At 41.2% G+C, this 19,905-nt stretch overlaps 1 protein-coding gene across 3 annotated transcripts in view; it reads right to left on the bottom strand.

The window, feature by feature from the left end:
* nrxn2b (neurexin 2b) overlaps nucleotides 1-19,905 on the bottom strand; it is a 533,986-nt gene that overhangs the window by 391,918 nt on the left and 122,163 nt on the right. The window contains exon 5 of one of the 3 annotated variants that reach the window (XM_061066075.1): nucleotides 5,655-5,686. The exons of the other annotated variants lie outside the window; for them this stretch is intronic. Coding sequence (XP_060922058.1) covers nucleotides 5,655-5,686 — 32 coding nt within the window. The remainder of the gene's footprint in view (nucleotides 1-5,654; nucleotides 5,687-19,905) is intronic. 3 annotated transcript variants of the gene reach the window in all.

Genomic DNA, 19,905 nt, shown 5'->3' with positions numbered 1-19,905 from the left:
TTGTGCGATCAATCATTTTTTTATTAGGGGCTGTCATTAGCCGCAAATAATTGAAGCAACAATAACTTGCATTCTTGGTATTGGTCACCCAGAAAGGCATGATAAAATCATTTGCTGAAAAGGTAAAGGGACACGACAAGACTCTGAGAATATGTAAACGTAAACAGCCCCGATGTGAAGTGGTTCATGAGGAGGATGTTGACGTCGTCCCCCATCATCTCCATCACAGGAACACAAAGTCAGGAGGTCTGCTCTGGCAGCAATCACTGCCCGAGCGGCACAAATCACAGGGCCATTGTTTGTCCAAAACCACAATCAGGGCCGCATTGTCAGAAGGCCTGTTGTACAAAAAGCATGTGACTCCCCAACACAATTAAAAGTCGATGCAAAGTGAACCACAGAGTTTGTAACTCTGCCTCAAAGGCAGGGGAGCTTTTCTGTCCACAACAATGGCAGCATTCATCTGAGTTGGCCTTGCCGTGAACGAGGGAATGGACTCTGCTGCTTTCGACATCAAAGCTGCGGGGAGACTTTCAAAGAGAGGTTGAAAAGTGTGCTAAGACAACACAAGCACACACTACGCACAAATATATATCTAAAGTTTCCAGACTAATGGGGCTTCCCTCCAAGCAGTCATGATTGACAGCTGAGGCAGACTTGTGATTGGTCGGGTACTGCTCAGCTCCACAGCGACACAACAATCACTGCTGCACAGACTCTGACTCCAAAGTCCCCGATGGTGGCTCCAGTATCAGGGAGATTTTAACGCCATTGTTGTAAAACAGGAGGAAGTGGAGAAGTGTTGTCAATCTTTATTTATATATAACGATTACCTAGCTGCTGCTCTTTGCACAAGATACATATATATATATATATACACTTAACTATGTGTGTTAATATGTTTTGGTATAAGTATGTTCTTATAGTGTGTATTTCTTATTTCTGTTGCCATTGGGGGACTAGCGGTGTGAGATTTTTATTGAACTGTGTTACACCTCTTTTGAATGTGCATACAACAATAAATAATCTTGAATCGCGGCTATGGGTCCGACAGATTGTTGTGTAAATATCTAGAATGCATACTTGTAAATTAACTCATTGAATATTCCTGCAGATGACATTGAAGCCAATTAGGTATAACAAAAAAAAGCTCCTTGAATTTAGCATGTTCTGATCCAAGAGAGTCTCACTAAACACATGAGGAACAGGAATGAGCTGCATGCCGAAGTGTCCTTGGGCAAGATGCTGAACCCTCAATAGCCCCCCATAGAATAACAAAGTGCTGTAGTAGATGCACTGTATGAATGTGTGTGTGAATGGGTGAATGTGAAACTGTACTGTGAAGCGCTTTGAGTGGTCTTCATCAGACTAGAAAAGCGCTATATAAATACAAATCCATTTACCATTTACATATTTGTATTTCCTTTCATCTTGCATGTTCTTAAATCCACAGTGAGTGTTTCATGGGGAAAACCCCCTATTCCCTGCATAAGTCTTTCATATACTGTATGCTCTGTTCCTATTTGTCTGTCAAGATTAAGGAGGAATTCAAAAGGGATTTCATATTATAATAACAGTGGCTCCACCATCAGCTGGGAGGCCGACATGCTGTTGTTCCCAATCAGAATGGTGGATTCTGATTTAGCCTGCTCCCAGCCAGGCTGATTACAACCTGTTTAGAATGGTGATTACAAAGAATAGAGGGAATGACAAGATGCTAGGAAGACACAAACAAGGAGCAGGATTGTTCTATGGAGTCAAAATGATGCATGTCTTTTTGAGCATAACAAAAAATAGATATCAATTTATCATTAATCTATTTAACTCTGTTGTTACCACAAATGAGTGAAAAATAAAATAAAACTAAAGAGCAAGCAAGACTGGTGTGTGGAAAAAGGAAAAAATCCAGACAGCTGGCTGCAAAATCCTAATTTTTCCTATTTTAGAAAATGTTTTTGTTTTATTTTTTCCTCAGTCTGCATCTGGATCCACATCAGGATTAAATTGATAGACAACCACGTTGCTAATCGTGGACTTGGAGTTTTAAAGAATGCTTTAATTACCCTGCTAGTAATATTTGAGCTGATTTAAACAAATAATTTTGTAAATTTTTCGTCTGGTATATGACTGCTTTTTAAACATACCAGTTAAATGGCAAATTCAAATGTTCATATTGCTGTAACAGAACCTTTGCAATCAAGTGCTCTCAAATTTGCAGCTGATAAAGGCATAAATGATCTGGATTTATTGCCACTGCAGTGTAGCACTCTGTCAAATATGGCATGTAACTACTTACTGGAGAGGCTCTAAATCCTCTGAATTCAGAAAAAAAAAATTGTGCCATTAAGATTTCATCTTTATACTAGAATTGTGCGTTTTAACTCTATCTTCAGGCCCCTATTAGAAGATGGACAATACTACATATTAATGGGTCTTCAATGTGGAGCTGTAGGAAACAGCACATCTAAATGTCCCCCTTTATGGCTTTGCATACACAGTATTTCAACTGTGGGTATGTCAACTGTACCCCATTGTAAATGCTCTTCCAGTGGAAAAGATACAGACTTTACCATTGACTTAATTGCGTTACCACAACAGCAGTATGACAAAGTGCATTGCAACCCTCTCTGCAGCTGAATAATGCAACTGCTGCCTGTCACTACAGGGAGCAGCTAACTGTCAACTACAGCTCAATGTAGCCTGATTAGCTTCAGCGGCGATGCTATCTGACACTAATGGTGTATACTGAGCCTCGACATTTTGCACTGCATGAGACTTTAAATTGTGGCACAATCCAGAAAATCGTACTAGTGGAGCAATACTGGAACAAGACTAATATTTTATATAACATTAACGTCGCAATCTATTTCAACGTCAAGCAGGTTGACCACATATGCATTGTACAGAATTGTACCTTTACACATACCTTGTATCACGGTTGCATATACAACCACTTGTGAGTTTATTAAGGTAGTAAGTAAGTAGAAATTCATATCTAGCTCAATCTAATGAAGTTTAGTACGGCAGTTGTTGCATTAATCTGCCTTCATGAAGGTTTCAGTGTCTGTGTGCAAGCTGTTGTTCACGGTGCTGTTAAACTGCAATGTGTGAATCCCTTTTCTTGTCATCTCCCATCCCCTTCAAATTAATGAGGGTAGGTTTAACAAGAGACACACAACTTTGGACATTAATATGCAGCTCAACAGCAACACAAACCCCCAAAGCCTCCAAGTTGATCATCCAGGTGAATCAACAACTCTCAAATGCAGTTTCCACAGAATCACTGAATATCCAAGAGGGAGGATTTATAATGTAATGTCTCTAATAAACTGACAGCTACAATACCTGTATGTATGCATTTGCTTTACTGCATTATTGTATCTATGACGACAAATATAAATTATCATATTCCCAATCAGTTAAACTTGTCTAACAGACACATGTTTCCATCTCCATCCTCTACACATCAATAAAGTGAAGCTCAAGTAATATGTACAGAAAGTCAACACACAGATTTTCTTTGTGATTCATGCATTGAACAACCTGTCAGAAATGTGTCCATTGCTATTTGCTCTGCATTATCACACACGTCACACCAACACACACACACACACACACACACACACACACACACACACACACACACACACACACACACACACACACACACACACACACACACACACAGTCATACAATGATGAAGATGTTGTAGAAGTCGTAAAGAAGGTCGTCCGCTCTTGGACCCATTAAACCATGTTACACAGTAAAGACGGTTTGTCACAGAGGTCCCTGTGAATCAGAGCAGTCCATGGTTACACCCTCAGGCTTTTATCAAATGCTTCCCTTTGGACAGCAGTGTCCTTGAAAAAAATGCATTCTTATAGACACGATGCACAAATGCGGTCAACAGTAACCATCTTCATGAAATGTACAGTTTATGAGAATCGAAGTGGAACTACAACATGAAGACAAAACTGTATACAACGCATACACTTGTGTTTTGATTTTCCAATCTAAGATCCCCATTATCTCTGTTAAAGTAGTTATGTAACACTATTTGACATAACATCCTCTACAATGACTGAGATTCTTTAAGTAGTATTTGAGTATTCACTCTGTAGTTGAAACACTTCATAAAGTACAATGGACAATGTGAATTGTAGCAGAAAGGACAAATACCAGGGAGTATGACAATAAAAAAATTGGTTATAGATGTTTGTTTGGTGTAAATGTTCAAATGGAAGAGCCCCTTTAAAAAAGCAGCAATCCATCACAGGCCCCGTTTACACCGACATCAATACTCCTACTATTGATCTTGTTCAGAATAAGACATTATTTGTGGGGCTGTGGCTGAGGTGGTAGAGCGGTTGTCCTCCAACCGGAAGGTCGGCGGCTCGAATGCCATGCCGAAGTGTCCTTGGGCAAGATGCTGAATCCTGCATGGCCCCCCATAGTACTACATGTACGATGAATACTCAGAATGTAATTTAGGTTCAGATGTTTGCTTGTGCTTATAGATCACTAATAACATGTTCCATTCATATTCCTGTTTACATGTTAGGCCATGACCCATGTCATAACATCCACTACGTCAAAATGTCGGCCAGTTTAAGAACCCCACCCTGAATAAGTTGAATGTGCAATGCTACATATAACTTTTTGAGTGTGTTATTTGTAATAGTGCAAAAGCTACAACTCTTTTTTATTCTTTCATCTCTAGATAATGTAACTAAAAAAAAATAATGCTTGTGTGGCAGTATCTATTTCAGACAAATCTCTTAGGTTAATATTGAAACACTAGTGTCCATGTAAACGTTTTTCTTTAGATTTGATCCTTAAACTTGTTGCAAACAGCACAGCAGGAGTAAAGTATCATAGATACCAAAAGTGAGCTAAAAGTTGTCAATAACTATATAAAATGTTATTGTTTTTGTCTCCCGTTTACTGTGGTAACAGAGTAGAAATATGCATTAGTAGATTATAAACGTTGTCATTTGGGTCAGCTTTTGGCTTTTGCAGCATATTGCATTTCACATTTTGTCTAACAGCTGGCAGCCACACAAATTCTGAGTGCATATCATAAACCCCGACATGACTGGGGAACGTGCCGTCCCAGCAAATCAGCTTTACTACACAATCAAATCAAACAAGTGGGATGCTGGGCATTGGACAGAATACTTTTTTTTTTTCATCACTAGCAATTCTAACAGAAAGAGGACATAAACACCTGTCAGCTCTCTATATGACATCCGAGCCTGTGCTGAATTCCAGTCAAAGCGGTGATGGGGCCGGAGCAAAAAACTGAGCTATATCGCTGTCAAAGGCTGTCAATGCTTTAATAACAGAGAGTCTCTGCTGTTCTCGCATGCTGACAGGAATGCATATTTCCTTTGTCTGTTGTTTTTGTCCCTCCTTCCTCCAGAGCCACCATCTGCATACCTCTATCCTCCTCTCTTTTATTTGCCTGTCTCTCTTATCTTTGAGCCCTTTGACATAAATAGAAACATTGCTGAGAAATGGAGTCATTTTTTTCTGGCCTACTCGATCTTTCTTTTTGCCGATCTCTCTACTTCTGTCCCGGCCTTCCCCCTCCATCCACCATTTACTCCCTCTTTTCACTTTCCCTTCACGCCCCCTCCCTTTTCTTTCTCGCCTCTCCCCCGCCCACCCCGCTCCCTCCCGCCTCTCTTCTGATCTGTAAGGCTGCTCATGTCTCTAAAGTCACCCTAATCTTACAACATCAGCTCTGTAATGCGTCTCATTATGAGTGGTGGGCATGGCAATCAGAGTTATAAACCCTCGCTCTCCTCCAACCTTCGCCTCCCTTAAATCCACTTTAATTCAAGCTCCTGAGTGCTCCGGGGCGGGGGGGGGGGAGTATGGGGTTGGGTATATTCAAGGCAGTAACTCCTGTATCATTCAACACGCACAGACTCGCGCATTCCAGCTGTACGTAAAATCACACCAGCGCCGACTGAATCCTAACACATACTGCCACCGATAGAGATAAATATGCCATTGGAGCCTTTCTTTTGAACTGCGGATTATGTATAAGTACGTGTGCATTCATCACACCACAAATAAGATGGATTCCTACATCTTGTGCCGCAAAAGCCAGACTGCACAGGATTTACACCTGTGGATAAGAAAAGACCACAGGTGGTGACAATGTCTTAAACCATCACTGGTGTAGTGCAGGCTGTCTAGCACATGCATATTTGAGTTTCATTATCTTGACTCTGTGTTTTTCCGCAAATGCATTCCTCCGTATGGCTCATTCTCCCATGCGGCTCAGGGTAAATAAAGCTTTCTAAATATATTTAATGTGCGTGTGTGTGTTTAACTGTCTTCCTCTCCAGGAGCGAGTGCTAATTGGAAAACATATGAAAGTTAAAAATAACAGGAAGAAAGAAATAAAAGGGCAACATATAAGACGGAGGAGAAGTCAGAGAGTGCCGGTGTTAGCATCGTACTTTTGCCGTTTTTGTGTGTGTTTTTGTGCGAGTGTGTGCTTATTGGATGGACAACACCGTCACTGCATATTCAATAGGGTAGACAGCTGAATACTTTCCTCAAACTGCATTTCTGCTTCACCATCTGTCATTTAGAAAACACAATCTATATATCTGTATGTATTGTGAAATTGCTTGCAAATCATTGTGAAGCCATCATAGCTGGAAAAAAGAACAACAAAAAAAAAACAGCAGGGCAAATTGCAGGGGTGCTAACTTAAATTCCACATTTTAGGTGTGACTTTGCTCCGGTGCTTGATAAAACCGCTAATCTTCCACCTGAATCGATGTTTATGAAATAAGGTTAAGCCACACTAGCTGGCAAAGATTGGATATTGAATGGTCCCCTGCACCCTCCTACACTTGAAAGTGTAGCATGGAAGGTTACCCCCCCACTTAAAGAGAAATGAAAAGTACATACAGGAAAAAAGTAGAATCTCACGAAAAAAGGAGAGAGATTTAGAAAAGCTGATACAAAGAAAGCATGGCCCACCTCATCTGCAGTGACACAACAGCCTTGGAAAAAGAGTGGACGAGGGACACAATGACGCTGAGAAGAGGAGAAGTGTTGCATAACAGTCTCGTCTACTTTAATTAACTCTCAGGCAACAGAATGTAAGCTCCACAGTTAAATGGGAGGGAAAGGAAAGACAGAGACGGTAAAAAACGCTGCACGGAAAACGAAGATATGTCACACCACTGTCTGTCCCTGATGTTGCCTTCCTGTTACGTCTTGGATTATGTTGTGATGGCAGGTTTCATATGTCCCAACATGCTGTACACGTCTGTCACTTGCAGTAGTGAGAAGGAATCTGCTATGGCTAAGGAGAGGGAAAGATCTAAGTAACATAAATTACAGTCTACAAATGTAAAATAAATGCTATTTATTATGTTTTCATTTACAGTGTTCACTCATATATAGTTCTACTTCGAGTGGTTCCTGAGAGGCATGTCTGAAAAACAGCACGATCTCTACTGTTGAACATGCAATGCATTTAATCTTTTTGTTTTAATCATAGAGAAATTGACAATGTTGCGCCATTCTGCTCCAAGGAATATTCTATGTCATCTCCATAGTCACTAGGCACACACGCACAGAGCTGACTCGGGGCAACACACCCTCACACACACACAGGTCAGAAGAGGAAGATGGAAGGAAGAGCAGAAGACATTCAGGTGAATAATTAGGACTGTTTTTGTCAAGGACCTATTTTTAGCATAGTGAGCAAAAAGAAACTAAAAGCCGCCGCGCCGGTGTAGTCCGTCTATTTGCACTGGCAGGATGACGCACTTTTTATGATGTCATCTGTCCTCTGGAACAGATTGCATTTAATTGGTCGGTCGTTTCACAGCCGCACGCCTTCTTTTAACAAGCACATCTATCAATCACACACACACACACACACACAGGCAGTCTTGTAAAAACTCAATCATCTCTGCTGAGGAATGGAATCGCCTTAACCTCGCACTACACTCACACAAAATTTTGTGCGAGTGCTTCATTTGAAACTGAGGACTCTTAGATTGCGCACATACACACATATACCAACAGTAATTCCATAGTATCTCCCTTTTGCCATAGACACATACTCTGTTGCAGCTATTGGTCCTTGAAGTCTTACAATGCTCACTGAGGCCCCTTCCAACATGAATCCTATTGTGACTGCGTAGCAATACATCAACTTTAACCGCATAGTCTTGCTGTGTCCTACCTCAGGATTCTCCTAGTTTGCAGGCCTCAGTAGCACAGATAACACTCCAGGTCTACCAGCCGCCATTCATCACCCCTAAGTACCAGCCCACGAGACACTTTACTTTGGTGGAGGAAGAGCTGAAGGAGTTGGATGCACTGATATTGTTCATTTACATAATTCATCCCTGGAGGAGTTTATCCCTGAAGATCTCCATGACAACAACATTATTGTGAGATCAGTGCTGACATCCTGACCTTCTCGGGTAGATGGGCAGTTCTCGTTATTATCATTTCAAAAGAAGCATGTTCATTATGTCCTGAACTAGCAAAACAAGATGTATGAAGAAAGCAATGCTACATTTGATATGATACAGAGAGAACAATATTGTCCTCATACAAAGTGAACCATCAAGTATGTAATCTACTTGTTACCCAGCAGTCATCTTTGCCTTTGCATTACTGCGATCATCAAACCTGATAGTAACATCTCTTCTGAGAGATCCTATCTGAAGGTGAAAAAGTTCAGACCTGGTATTAAAGTGCTTCTTGAATGTACTGTGACCATTTGTCACTTGCTTAATATGCAAGTAAACAAATACGTAATTTGTGCTTAGATTTAACACATTTATGTGGTACTCATTGTTGATATTGTAGTACTTAGTGCTGATCACTTGTGATCCTATTACTCCGGATGCATGTTAATACCAGGTCTTAACCGGGTCAAAGAGATGAGCAGGCAGTTCCCCTTCTCTCACACAAGTTCTCCATTTTGAGATGCAATTACTTGCAGTGTTTTATTTTGCTAAATCAGTTCAATACATGGAATGACTTGATTTCATTAACATAATATAAATATAACCTAAACCTGAAATAATGACAACTAAGTCTGGAAGTTAAATCCCTGAGCTGAGCAGATAATACATTTAGAGATTCAGACTCCTGTACACAGGAGGGAAGAAATGAACAGCTGCATGTAAACGTGTGTTAGAGATGAGCTAATGGAGTGAATGTCAACATTAATTCCGAGCCTCAAACCAATTTCTCCTGGTGGGCAGATTCCTCATGTGGATGAAAATGTACTCCGTGTCTGCTGAAGCAGTAATGTGCGACAAAGCAGCAAAGGCATGCATGACTTTAGAGAGTTTTCTACTCCCTCCGCAAAGTGATGCCAAGCATGATTCTCATTTCCCCGTCGAGCACCCATGTTGTTTGAAGAGCAAATGCACTCGTGACGATTTAAGCTGCTTTGGGCATGTTGGACTTCAAATGAGGTGTAGTCAGGCTCATGTTGGCAGCAGAAAGCAATTGAACAGTCGACCAACCTGGTTCTAAGTCAATAGAGTGATGTTTCTCATGCGGAGAAACATTATCTCTTACTATCTCCCTAATATGCCTACGTAGTATCATTCCACCAAAGTGTGAGCACACATGGTTTAAAATGGCAAAGAAGTTGGAACCTACCTGGCTATACTCAAAAGACTAAATACAACCCTTTTGGACCACTTTCCAGGCACAGAAACCCATTTTTGATTGGAACATTCTTGCATTGTGTCCTTTGAATGTTAAAACAGACGCCCACATCTTTTACCAGTCTCTCCCCAAAAGCCAGTATATAACTGTAGCTACTTATAATGCAAATGTAGAGAGGTATATGAAGAAGGGAGAGGCTACGATAAAATCCCGTGCCAGCCATTGACATCCGCTTGCTTGTCCTCCATAAAACAGCAGAGCAGTGATGCGGCAGCCTCAGCCACACCACCAACGAGGCTCCTGGCCCTTGTACTTGGCACTGTGGAGTTTATTTATGCTGCTTTATGAGATTGGATATAATATACACCTAGCTGTTGCAATAGAGGAATACAGACTTTGTAAAAACCCTCTTTGTTTTCTCATTAGGTCACAGAAATGGGCTTCGCATTACTTACACGTGTAGAAAGCTTAACCTCAAAGTAAAAAGTGCAAATTTGTAAATTGCTTACCTACAGAATGTATATACATATAGTCCAGCACGTATGGAAATGTGATACCAACGACACACAGATCTATAAGAAATGTATAAGCTCTGGCCCATTTGCATCAGCCACATACACTGTCACTGCCAGTTAGTGAAGCCTTGAACATGGTTTATATGAACATAATGCTGCTACACCTTGCATATCAATGGGCTGCGTGCATGCAAACAGAGAAACGTATAAGTGATCAAAAACACCACAATGCAAAACTGCATACATTCATCTTAGTTTAAGAGGCTTTGATTTGATAAACAATACGTTCCATGGAAAGAAACCCTTTAAACTGCGCCAGTGTTTACATTATACACATGCATATACATGCAGTGGCAGCCCATCATTCTGTTTATCTATGTCTTTGGATAACCATGACCTTGATGACTCGCCCACATGATGACTCGCCCACATGATGATGATTATAACGAGCCTTATTGCAGAAAAAGCTAATTAAAAGAACTAACATGTAAAACATTGTAACGGGTCCTTTATGAATTGAGATCACTTACATTGTAATCCTTTGCATGTGTGTGTCTCCATAGCAATGTATGGATCATTTGTTCCTGAATAGAACTACTTGTGTGTGCGTGCTTGCTTTAGCTCTGTGCCAACTGTATGTGTCCCGCTGTGTGTATGTGAGTTGGGTCATATCCAGACAGGTTGATTCATGGGCCTCATCCCTCCTATTGGGATCCCTATTGATCAGGCCGGCTGGTGGCTGCTGCCGACTGGGGCCGGGAACCACAGAGCAGTTATCGCTAACAGATACACAGTCGGTACGGGATGATGGGATCCGTGGGCCCTGAGGCCTCGTTCAGGGGTTGGGAGTACAGAAATGTTTTTTTATTTCTGAAATTATGTAATAATTTAATAAAAAGTGAGATTGCATGAGGTCAGATGTATATATTCTTGTTTTGTTGGCCTAAAGAAGCAAAGATGGTCAGCTGTTTCCACTTTAGTCTGGTTTGTTGACATTCATTTTCACTTATTTGACATCGCTCCACCTGGCCAATTGATTTGTGTCTCAGTGTTGACTCGGTTTTAATCCCAGGGCAGTAAATGTTTAGTTTTTTGTCTATAATGCAGCCTTTCTAGCCGTCTGTCACCTTTTCCCCCTGAGGTGACAGGAATAATCTTTTCATTTCTGCCTGTGCAGTGGAAAAGCACGTAATCGGATTTTGTTACATTAACGCAGGTCTGATCATATCTCCGCTGTGGCAGTATATAATGTGATGTTGGCCTTAGAGCTCAGGTTATGCAAGATGGAAAAACAAGAACAGTGTGTTTGTGAAGCAGCTATATGTGCCAGAAGCTCAGTGTCTGTCAGGATAATATCTCAACGGTCGGCATTGCTGCAATATTCTTTAAATATACACAAAGGCGCAATTTAATATAGAACATTATTTTAAGAGGATATTTGACATTTAAATGTGCTTTATTATTGTTGTTTAGTCTGCACTACCATATTTATTACGCCAATGCAAGTTATACCCGTTTATAAAGTTACCTTAATTGTTCGCTGTTGTGTCTTTAATTTAACTTTGAAGGATATAAATCAAATACTAGGACAATGTATGTGTAGCTGTGGGAGTGGAAATCTGACATGTGCTAGCACATTTTCCCAATGGCAGTGTTTAGAAATCCGAATTATTTACATAAGGCTTAGTAAAAGTGATATAATGCATGCTCTTCTGGACACAGACTTAATAAGGGCTTAGTGTCTCAAACACCGCGCTGCTGCCTAGAGTTCAGAGGTGTGTGCACACTCGATTAGAGTCTGCAGTAGTGGACTGTCTGCTGCTGATGCTGTTTGCCATCGCCTCCTCAGACCCACACTCGCACTGTCTCGACCCGGAGGCAACACAGACAAGTTGTGATCTGTGTGTGTGTTTGTATCAGTGACTGTGTGTGAGAGAGACTAGAGCAGGGGTCGGCAACCTTTACAATCAAAAGAGCCATTTTGCCCCCTCATCCAACAAATACAATTTGTCTGGAGCCGCTTAACATATTTGATAACACAGCTAATAAAGTTTTATATAGAGTTATTCTCAGCTCTGACCAGAGAAACTCTGTTTTTTCACTGTTTCCACTATTTTTCAACAAAGTCACAGACCAGCTGCTTCACGTGAATGAGCTCTGATCTCACTGCGTCTCAGAGCACACACACACGAAACACACACACACGTTTCCTCTCAGCAGCACAGATTTCTGAGGATGAACATAACCAGACAAATGGACAAAGAATACATAAGATAGCTATCATGAGCACACACACATACATTTTTAAGCAAATATAAGGCCTGCCTAAAAACTACATTTAGGATTAGATATTGACAATTTCACCAAATGCAGTGTAGCTGGATCCTGCCTCGGACATTTTTCATCGGCGACACATAGTTGCAAGCAAGGACTTTCAGCTAATAGACTTACATTATTCATCATACATGTGTCAAATTTAGTTGTAAAATGGAACTTTATAATGAGTTTCAAACCATTTCTGACACACCGTTGGGAGCCTCTCAGCCCTTCCGATGTCTCACACCATGCATGCTAATGAGGATTAGGTATTGTCAGAGTTATAGTGGAAATAAATCAATACGAGTATAATTTGTACCTCCTATCTTTCCTCCTAAGAAAATTGATCCCACAACATTTCTTGTTTTGACTTAGAACCATCAGATGTTTTTCATTTTATGAAAAAAAAAGCCATGTTCTAAGAAGCTCCACAGCCACCATCAAATCCATATTGAATGTCATCAACAGGAAATTCACAACAATATAGGGGAGACTGACTGAAAATATGGTGTCTTCAATAAAAAGAATGTGAATCTGTCCTCTGTCCTATAATATTCACTCACAGCATCAAATACATCAAAAGGGGAACAAATGTAATCAAATTAAGGAACGAATGTAGTCTGTTAAAGTCACACGAGTGAAAGTGCACTGATGTGTATGTGTGTGATGGCCTGTGATAATATATGCGATTGTCCCTGGGCAGTATCCGGCACCAGCTGTTGGTAATAAGCTGTGGCTTTTAATGGACGCTCCCTCTAAGCTGCGGAGCTACAGGGCACCAAGGCTCATCTACAGCGGCGGCCTGGCACTATACTTAGTAAACACGCCTGCTGCTCCCATATTATAGCCACATTAGTCTGGCCCCTTTTTTTTCCCTCTCACATACTAGCTCTTCCTCTTCCCCCTCATGGAGTCCAATCAACCTAATAGATCTGCAATGAACCTGCCGAGCATTGTAATGAGCCTTGAGTTCGAACAAACGCCAGAGGACATTGTGAGAATCAGCAGCGGGGAGGAAATATGAATAGAGATAAGACATTTCTTAAAAAACAGGGATTAGCTGCAAGGTAAGGTTGAGATGGAAAGATACACTGTGGATGTCTAAGTTTTAGTGTTTTGTCCTTGTGAGTCTGTCAGTGTCTTCCAAGAGTGTGTGCGAACATTAAACAAACTCTTTGACACGTTTTTGAATCTCCTCTGGCTTTGTATTCACACTGCCACACTTGCTTTCCCATGGGATGCAGGTTTAGCACACAGTATGTCACACGCTGCTGCACGTTAAGGAATCTCCAAGCGGGCTTGGAAACAGCACCTCTGTCTTCACCTCAACATCTTCACCTTTTCCCTTATCATCCGGGAATTTGTGGAACTGATAATTGGAAAAGCCTTTGACGGGAAGGATGTGGGCTCTGTGTTCTGATCTCTAAACAAGATGGAAAGATTAAGTCACGTTTCTTGAGTGAGAGAAATCAAATCTGAGCGTTGGTGGTCTGTGCAACTTGTCTTTGATTTGGGGGATTAGAGCTATGGACTGTTCATCGCTGTCTTAACAATTACTCTGAGGCTAATGGAAGCAGACGCTGCTAATCTTCGCATGCTGGCACCAATGTAGATCTAGCAGTGCTATCCCTGGTGTGTAGTCTTGCGCTGCTCAGCTGAATACACTAAGCTCAACGATTACAAACCATTAACAGAGCATCACTCATAGCAAACCAACACAATTTCTCAGCAGTCAAGATATTACAGTTTAATTTATTTGTTTGAGGAAAAGACAAGGATGCAATATATCGGCAGCGAATTTGAGTTATTGCCACGTAAAGGATTTCAGTCTGCTAAAGGCAGAATATCAACAGAGCAATTGGGTGACTCAGTGTCATCAACATAAACATTTTAAAAATCTGGATTTATTGTCATCAGTGTTAATGATGCCATTTCTAAGCCACAGCAAAGTCACACTGAATATACAGCCGGACAGTTGTGGTTTTATATGCTGGGAGAAAGGATCAAACATGCAATTCTTCTTCCACCTAGCTCCACATCCAGTCTGACTTGTCAGAAACAACTGTTTCCAATCCTAAATATATAACCTATCATCCAAGCCATCTTTGAGCCAGAGGGAACAGCTTAAAAGACACAACTATTTCTGCATGTATTTACTCCCTGATCCACATTCTGTGTTGCAACAACACAAGCATAGAAACGAAATCTGAAAGTAGGGAGGTGGATCAAAAAAACAAACAACATAAAATCCTTGTCAAAACAGCCTGTCAGGAAACATGTGGGTGGGGAATAAGCAAGACATGGTGTCCACTGGCACTTTCGAAGAAAGCATGTACTTAATAATAACATTTTGATAAGGAGAAAATACATTTGACCAATATAAAATCCCAAATAAATCTCATCAGGATCATATCAGTGCCTGAGGAAAGTGAGCATGTTTAAATTGAGTAATGGGCACAAAATAACAGCAAGTGTTATTTTTAACTGAATCAGATTGGACGGTTTACACTACTATAACCCCTCCATGTATGTCTATCATTTTACAATCTATAAATCTATACAGCCTTGCAGCCTTCTGCATTTGCAGCTTGGAGTTTCCGCTATTTAAGCCACCGTTGTGTTAAGACACAGTGAAGCATAAAATGGCATAAACGGTGCCTCAAATGGAGCAAATGAGTGGCCATTTAATTGCAGTGAGTTAAACTGGTTCCCTGTGGTAAGGTGTGAGAATCAGATGCCTTAAGTAGTAATTATCTCAGGTAGCTATCTCATTACCGTCCTCCTTTAGTATGTAAATGTGACCACGGGCTCGGTTGTTATATTGTGGATTGGACATGTTGTTGTGCTCTTCTCGAGGCTTTGCTGTTTATCACCAGATAGGGAGAAATAAGTTAAGTGCCAGCTGCGTTCCCAGGGATAACAGAGAGTGTTAACAGTCTTTGTGTCTACATGTGTGACCCATGTATAAGACTCGTTGAGTTAAGTAGCCAGGTCGCTTCTATCAGACAGAACATTGCCTCACTGTGCAGCACTTTAATGATCAAGGTGATTAAAGGAATAAATAAATTATGAACGATATGAAGTGTTTCAATGTTTGTTTTTTTTTAAACTTGGAATTGCAACATTTGTTTCAAAGTAGTCCTAAAACATGGTCAGATCATTATGTGGGCAAACAACCTATAACTAATAAAACAAAGACCATTTATTGCTCTTGTCTATATTAAATACATCTACAATGTAAATTAGTTAATGCTAACTGGAGTCAGGAGCTTGCAAATCTCGAGTCCAATAAATGAGACCACAAACCAGGGGGTGTGGATTAAGGCGGCTGTAACCTATAAAGAAAACATATTGACTTTGCAATTCACAAGAAGCCTCTGCTTATGTGAAACATGTCTCATAAAATGAAGTCCTAGAAGACCCACGAACAAGATCTGACTGTGCTGCCTCTGGTACCAACAGCTCACCATCATAGAGGGGGAAATGAGTCCCTGAGTTTATCAAGGTATCTTAAAGGATAATGTCGGAGTGGCTTTGTCCAAGCTGAAGATCGGGTGATGCAGCAGAACAATGACCCTATACGTAGAAGTAAGTCTACTACTGCATAGTTCAAACTAAGAAAATCCAGCTTTTGGAGTGGCCCAGTCAAAGCCCAGATGTTAACCCAGTGCAGACGGTCTGGGATTAGCTCAGAGAGCTGTTCACAACAGATAAAGGCCCTTTCGGATAGAGAAGTCAGCAGCACTCCACTGCCCTTGATCAGTGCTATGCTGGCCACTGGGTTCAGAGCAAAACAACTTCTGTTTCATTGTTGCCATATCCTCACTACCTACAAGCCAACAGTTAAAAACACACATGACTCACGTACTTGACTGGAAATCATATAATTCAGGGAGCTCTGACTCACATTAGAGTGTGAATATACCAAATGAGCTTGGCTCTGTGAAAGATTTTAAGGAGATATTTGAGTTGGGTATGTCACTTTGGCTGATTATTTAGTCGCTTCTGCAATCGGGAAAAAGGAGCAATCATGTCATGGACTAGGTAATCCAAATAAGAATGCCTGTCCGGTTTGGGTCAGGCTGGATTAGCATTCAGGCAAGTTGAGACAGAAACAAGGAAGCATCTTGACGAATGGATTTCCGATCTCAACTGTGCTGGAGTCACATCCGACCTGAAAGGGCCTTTAGAGTACGGCTGAGCTGCAGCAGGTCTGTGAGAAACAATGACCAGTTGTCTTTGTCTATTCAGGACTCAAGTGAAGATCACCTCATATCATGAACAATGCCCACAGAAAACTAGGTCATTCCAAAAGCTTCACATATTTTTTCTCACCAGTTTGGGAGTTTTACAAAAACTACAGCAGAATTAAAATAATAACTTTGGCAATTGGCAAGTTTTGAGGGGGTTTGCATGACTATTAAACATGGAACGTGGAGAAAAACAATATGTTCCACTAAAAATCAATCTCTACTCCAGCACAGAGCCGGAATCCCTTATTTTCTCATCCAAACTGGAACTGTGCGGTTCGCTGAGCATTGGTGCGAGCATGTATGGTGAGCAGGCCAATCCGTTTGCAGCATCAGCTTGAAGAGGATTCTGCTGGCTCAAACTCGCCTGGTGTTGGCATTCGAGGGAGGGAGGCAGAGAAAAAAGGGAAAGAGAGATGCAAATCATCTGAGCTGAGGAGTACAAGGCTTGAGAGAGACAGAGACAGACAGGGAGATGTACAGGGAAAGATGTCTCTGCCTCTGGTAATGCTGTTTTTTGGAGTCTGAATGAAATTCAGCAGTAGGATAAGGATCTCTACCTTTAGTCCGCCTGTCAGCCTTTACATCTGATGGACGCCAATTACCTGTGCCAATACCTACCTCTTAAGCTCGGCGGTGGAAAAAAAAAGAAACTTGACAATTTTGAAAAACAGCAATATTAACTTCCTGCAACAACGACTGTCAAACTCTCTGACTAGTACAGAGCTGGATGTGCCATTATTTCCAATGTGGATTTGCGTAGCATCTATTGAATTTTGACAAAGGCTCTGGGGAAGGATGAGTGTGTGTGTGTCCCTGTACTACATTTGGGCCAGTCCTCACATCGTCAAAGGGCTGTTTGAGGGTTAAGACTTGGTTTTATGGTTAGAATTAGGTAAGGGGTTAGGATTAGGGTAAGGCATTTAGTTTGAATGGTTAGGGTAAGGGGCTAGGGAATGCATTATGCAGATGAGTGTCCTCACTAAGATAGAAGTAGAAATATATGTGTGTGTGTGTGTGTGTGTGTGTGTGTGTGTGTGTGTGTGTGTGTGTGTGTGTGTGTGTGTGTGTGTGTGTGTGTGTGTGTGTGTGTGTGTGTGTGTGTGTGTGTGTGTGTGTGTGAGTGTGTGTGCAGGAGTGCTCGAGTGAGAACTGGCAGTAATTCACTCAGCTGATCCGATTTTCCAAAATTTATGAGAGCTAAACACAGCATTATATTTAAACCAATGAAGGAGATTGGACAATGATCACAGGCTGTTACTCACTACCATATAGTAAAGTGTGGTACAGTCTAATAATAATCTAATGAAAGAGTGTTTTGCTAGTCTTTATCCACACTTTTATTTAAAACAAAAATACTATATTTAATCCACCCACAAGCTAGTATACTCTTTGCCATCTAACTGTTTCTTAGGAAAGAACATTCATTAACTTCTTTCTGCTCAATATGCGACGCTTCACTATATGCCCCACATTAAAATAAAGTACGAGCTGCTCAGAAACCGCTCAAAGGCCTATGAAATGTGCATGCGCATAAGTGCACACATGGCAGAACCATGTTGAATTTGCAGACTGACACAGAAACAGCTTGTATCTGAAAAGCAAAACCGAATTATCTCCCTCTTCTTTAGCCGGTGGTCTTAATGAAGATGAAACTCAATTTGCACTGGCCTCCCAGATGAAAATTTAATTAGTTTTTTTTCACCCCTTCACCCTTTCTGGATCTTGATTCTTGCAGGGTAGTAAGACATGGGTGTGGTATCTGAGTGTGTGTCCCTACTCTCCCCTGCACCCCGGGGCTGAACGCGAACCCAAAGCAACCCTCAATCCTACCGAGTGTCCGAGTTGCAGTAAACAGACAAAATGCCACATTAGTATTCAAGCGACATCAGAACCCTGGACCACACACTCACTGGACAAAGCTTGACAAGCAAACACACAACACACACACACGCAGACGCTGAGACAAAAATATTTTCCGTAGAAAGGAACAGGAGACATGCTTGAATTATCACAGCACAAAACTCTCGGGGGAAAACGTACACCAGTGGATTGATTGAAAACATCTTTATCACGCCCTCTTTATCACTTGTGTGAGAATAAAAAAAAGAAGTTTTCTCATTCCATGCTACACATTCTGCTGTGCTGTAGATTACCACCGCACATTCATAATGCATAGAGGGTACTGCAGCGAGACAAAGCCAATTATTAGGAGGCGAGCGATAACACTGACACATTTCTAAAGCAGGAGTTGGCTGCTGCAAAGTGCTGCGAGCGAGAGTTTTTAAACTCTACCCATCTCATGGGTTTCTACTGCTTGTGTGAGGTGTTGATACGTCCCATTAGTCCGTCCATCTCTCCGTCCTTCCCCTCGCTCGAGTCTCCCACCCTTGCTGATTCAAAATGACATGCTGATTGAAAGCTAGCACACTGTGACATGTCAGCATATTTACAGATAAAGCCTCTGCTCGTGTTTTAATAAGTACTTAAATGGTCCAGAGCACTTCAGGCCTGGTACAAAACAACACGGAGGATGAAATAGAATTTGCCCATAACTGGATTTCTTGCTCATAAGTTATATGAATGGGGAAGTCATTTTGAAACTTAGTGCAATGGGGTAGAGCTAGCTAAAAGAAAGTCAGCCGTTAATAGGCGTGAATATATTCATTGTACGTCAGCATTGCTATTACGCGTCCCATTTAGAAATGGGAATCACACAATCACAAGGCGCACTAGTTGAAAGTCTGATAATCAGAATCCACTTCAGGCACATGAGCATATAATGGGGCAAATATAACGACTGTCTTTTTTACTGGCATCCATACCTCCAAGTCTGAGTCATTGCATCTGAGCTGCTACATGAGTCACTTTCACAAACTTCATGAACTTGAAAATGACAGAGGAATAACTCATTGAATCCTGGGTCCTGATAAAGCAGGCAGTGCAGCATAACAGCATCGCACAGCACAATGTCATTCACCCAGAATTGTCCCTGTGCTCTCAAACCGGTTAGTCATTCACTGAAACCTTTCGAATTTGCATTTACATTGGAAAGCAGTGCATTTTATGAGACCGAGCAAAACGGGGGCTAAGGGTTTTGTCTTCTCGCAATAAGCAGTTAGAAATCCCCTCTTTAATATACAATACA

The sequence above is a fragment of the Limanda limanda genome, chromosome 22, assembly GCF_963576545.1.
Source record: "Limanda limanda chromosome 22, fLimLim1.1, whole genome shotgun sequence".
Classification (NCBI taxonomy): Eukaryota; Metazoa; Chordata; class Actinopteri; order Pleuronectiformes; family Pleuronectidae; genus Limanda; species Limanda limanda.
The sequence above is the reverse complement of the archived record's forward strand: the minus strand, read 5'-3'. Positions and strand labels throughout refer to the sequence as shown.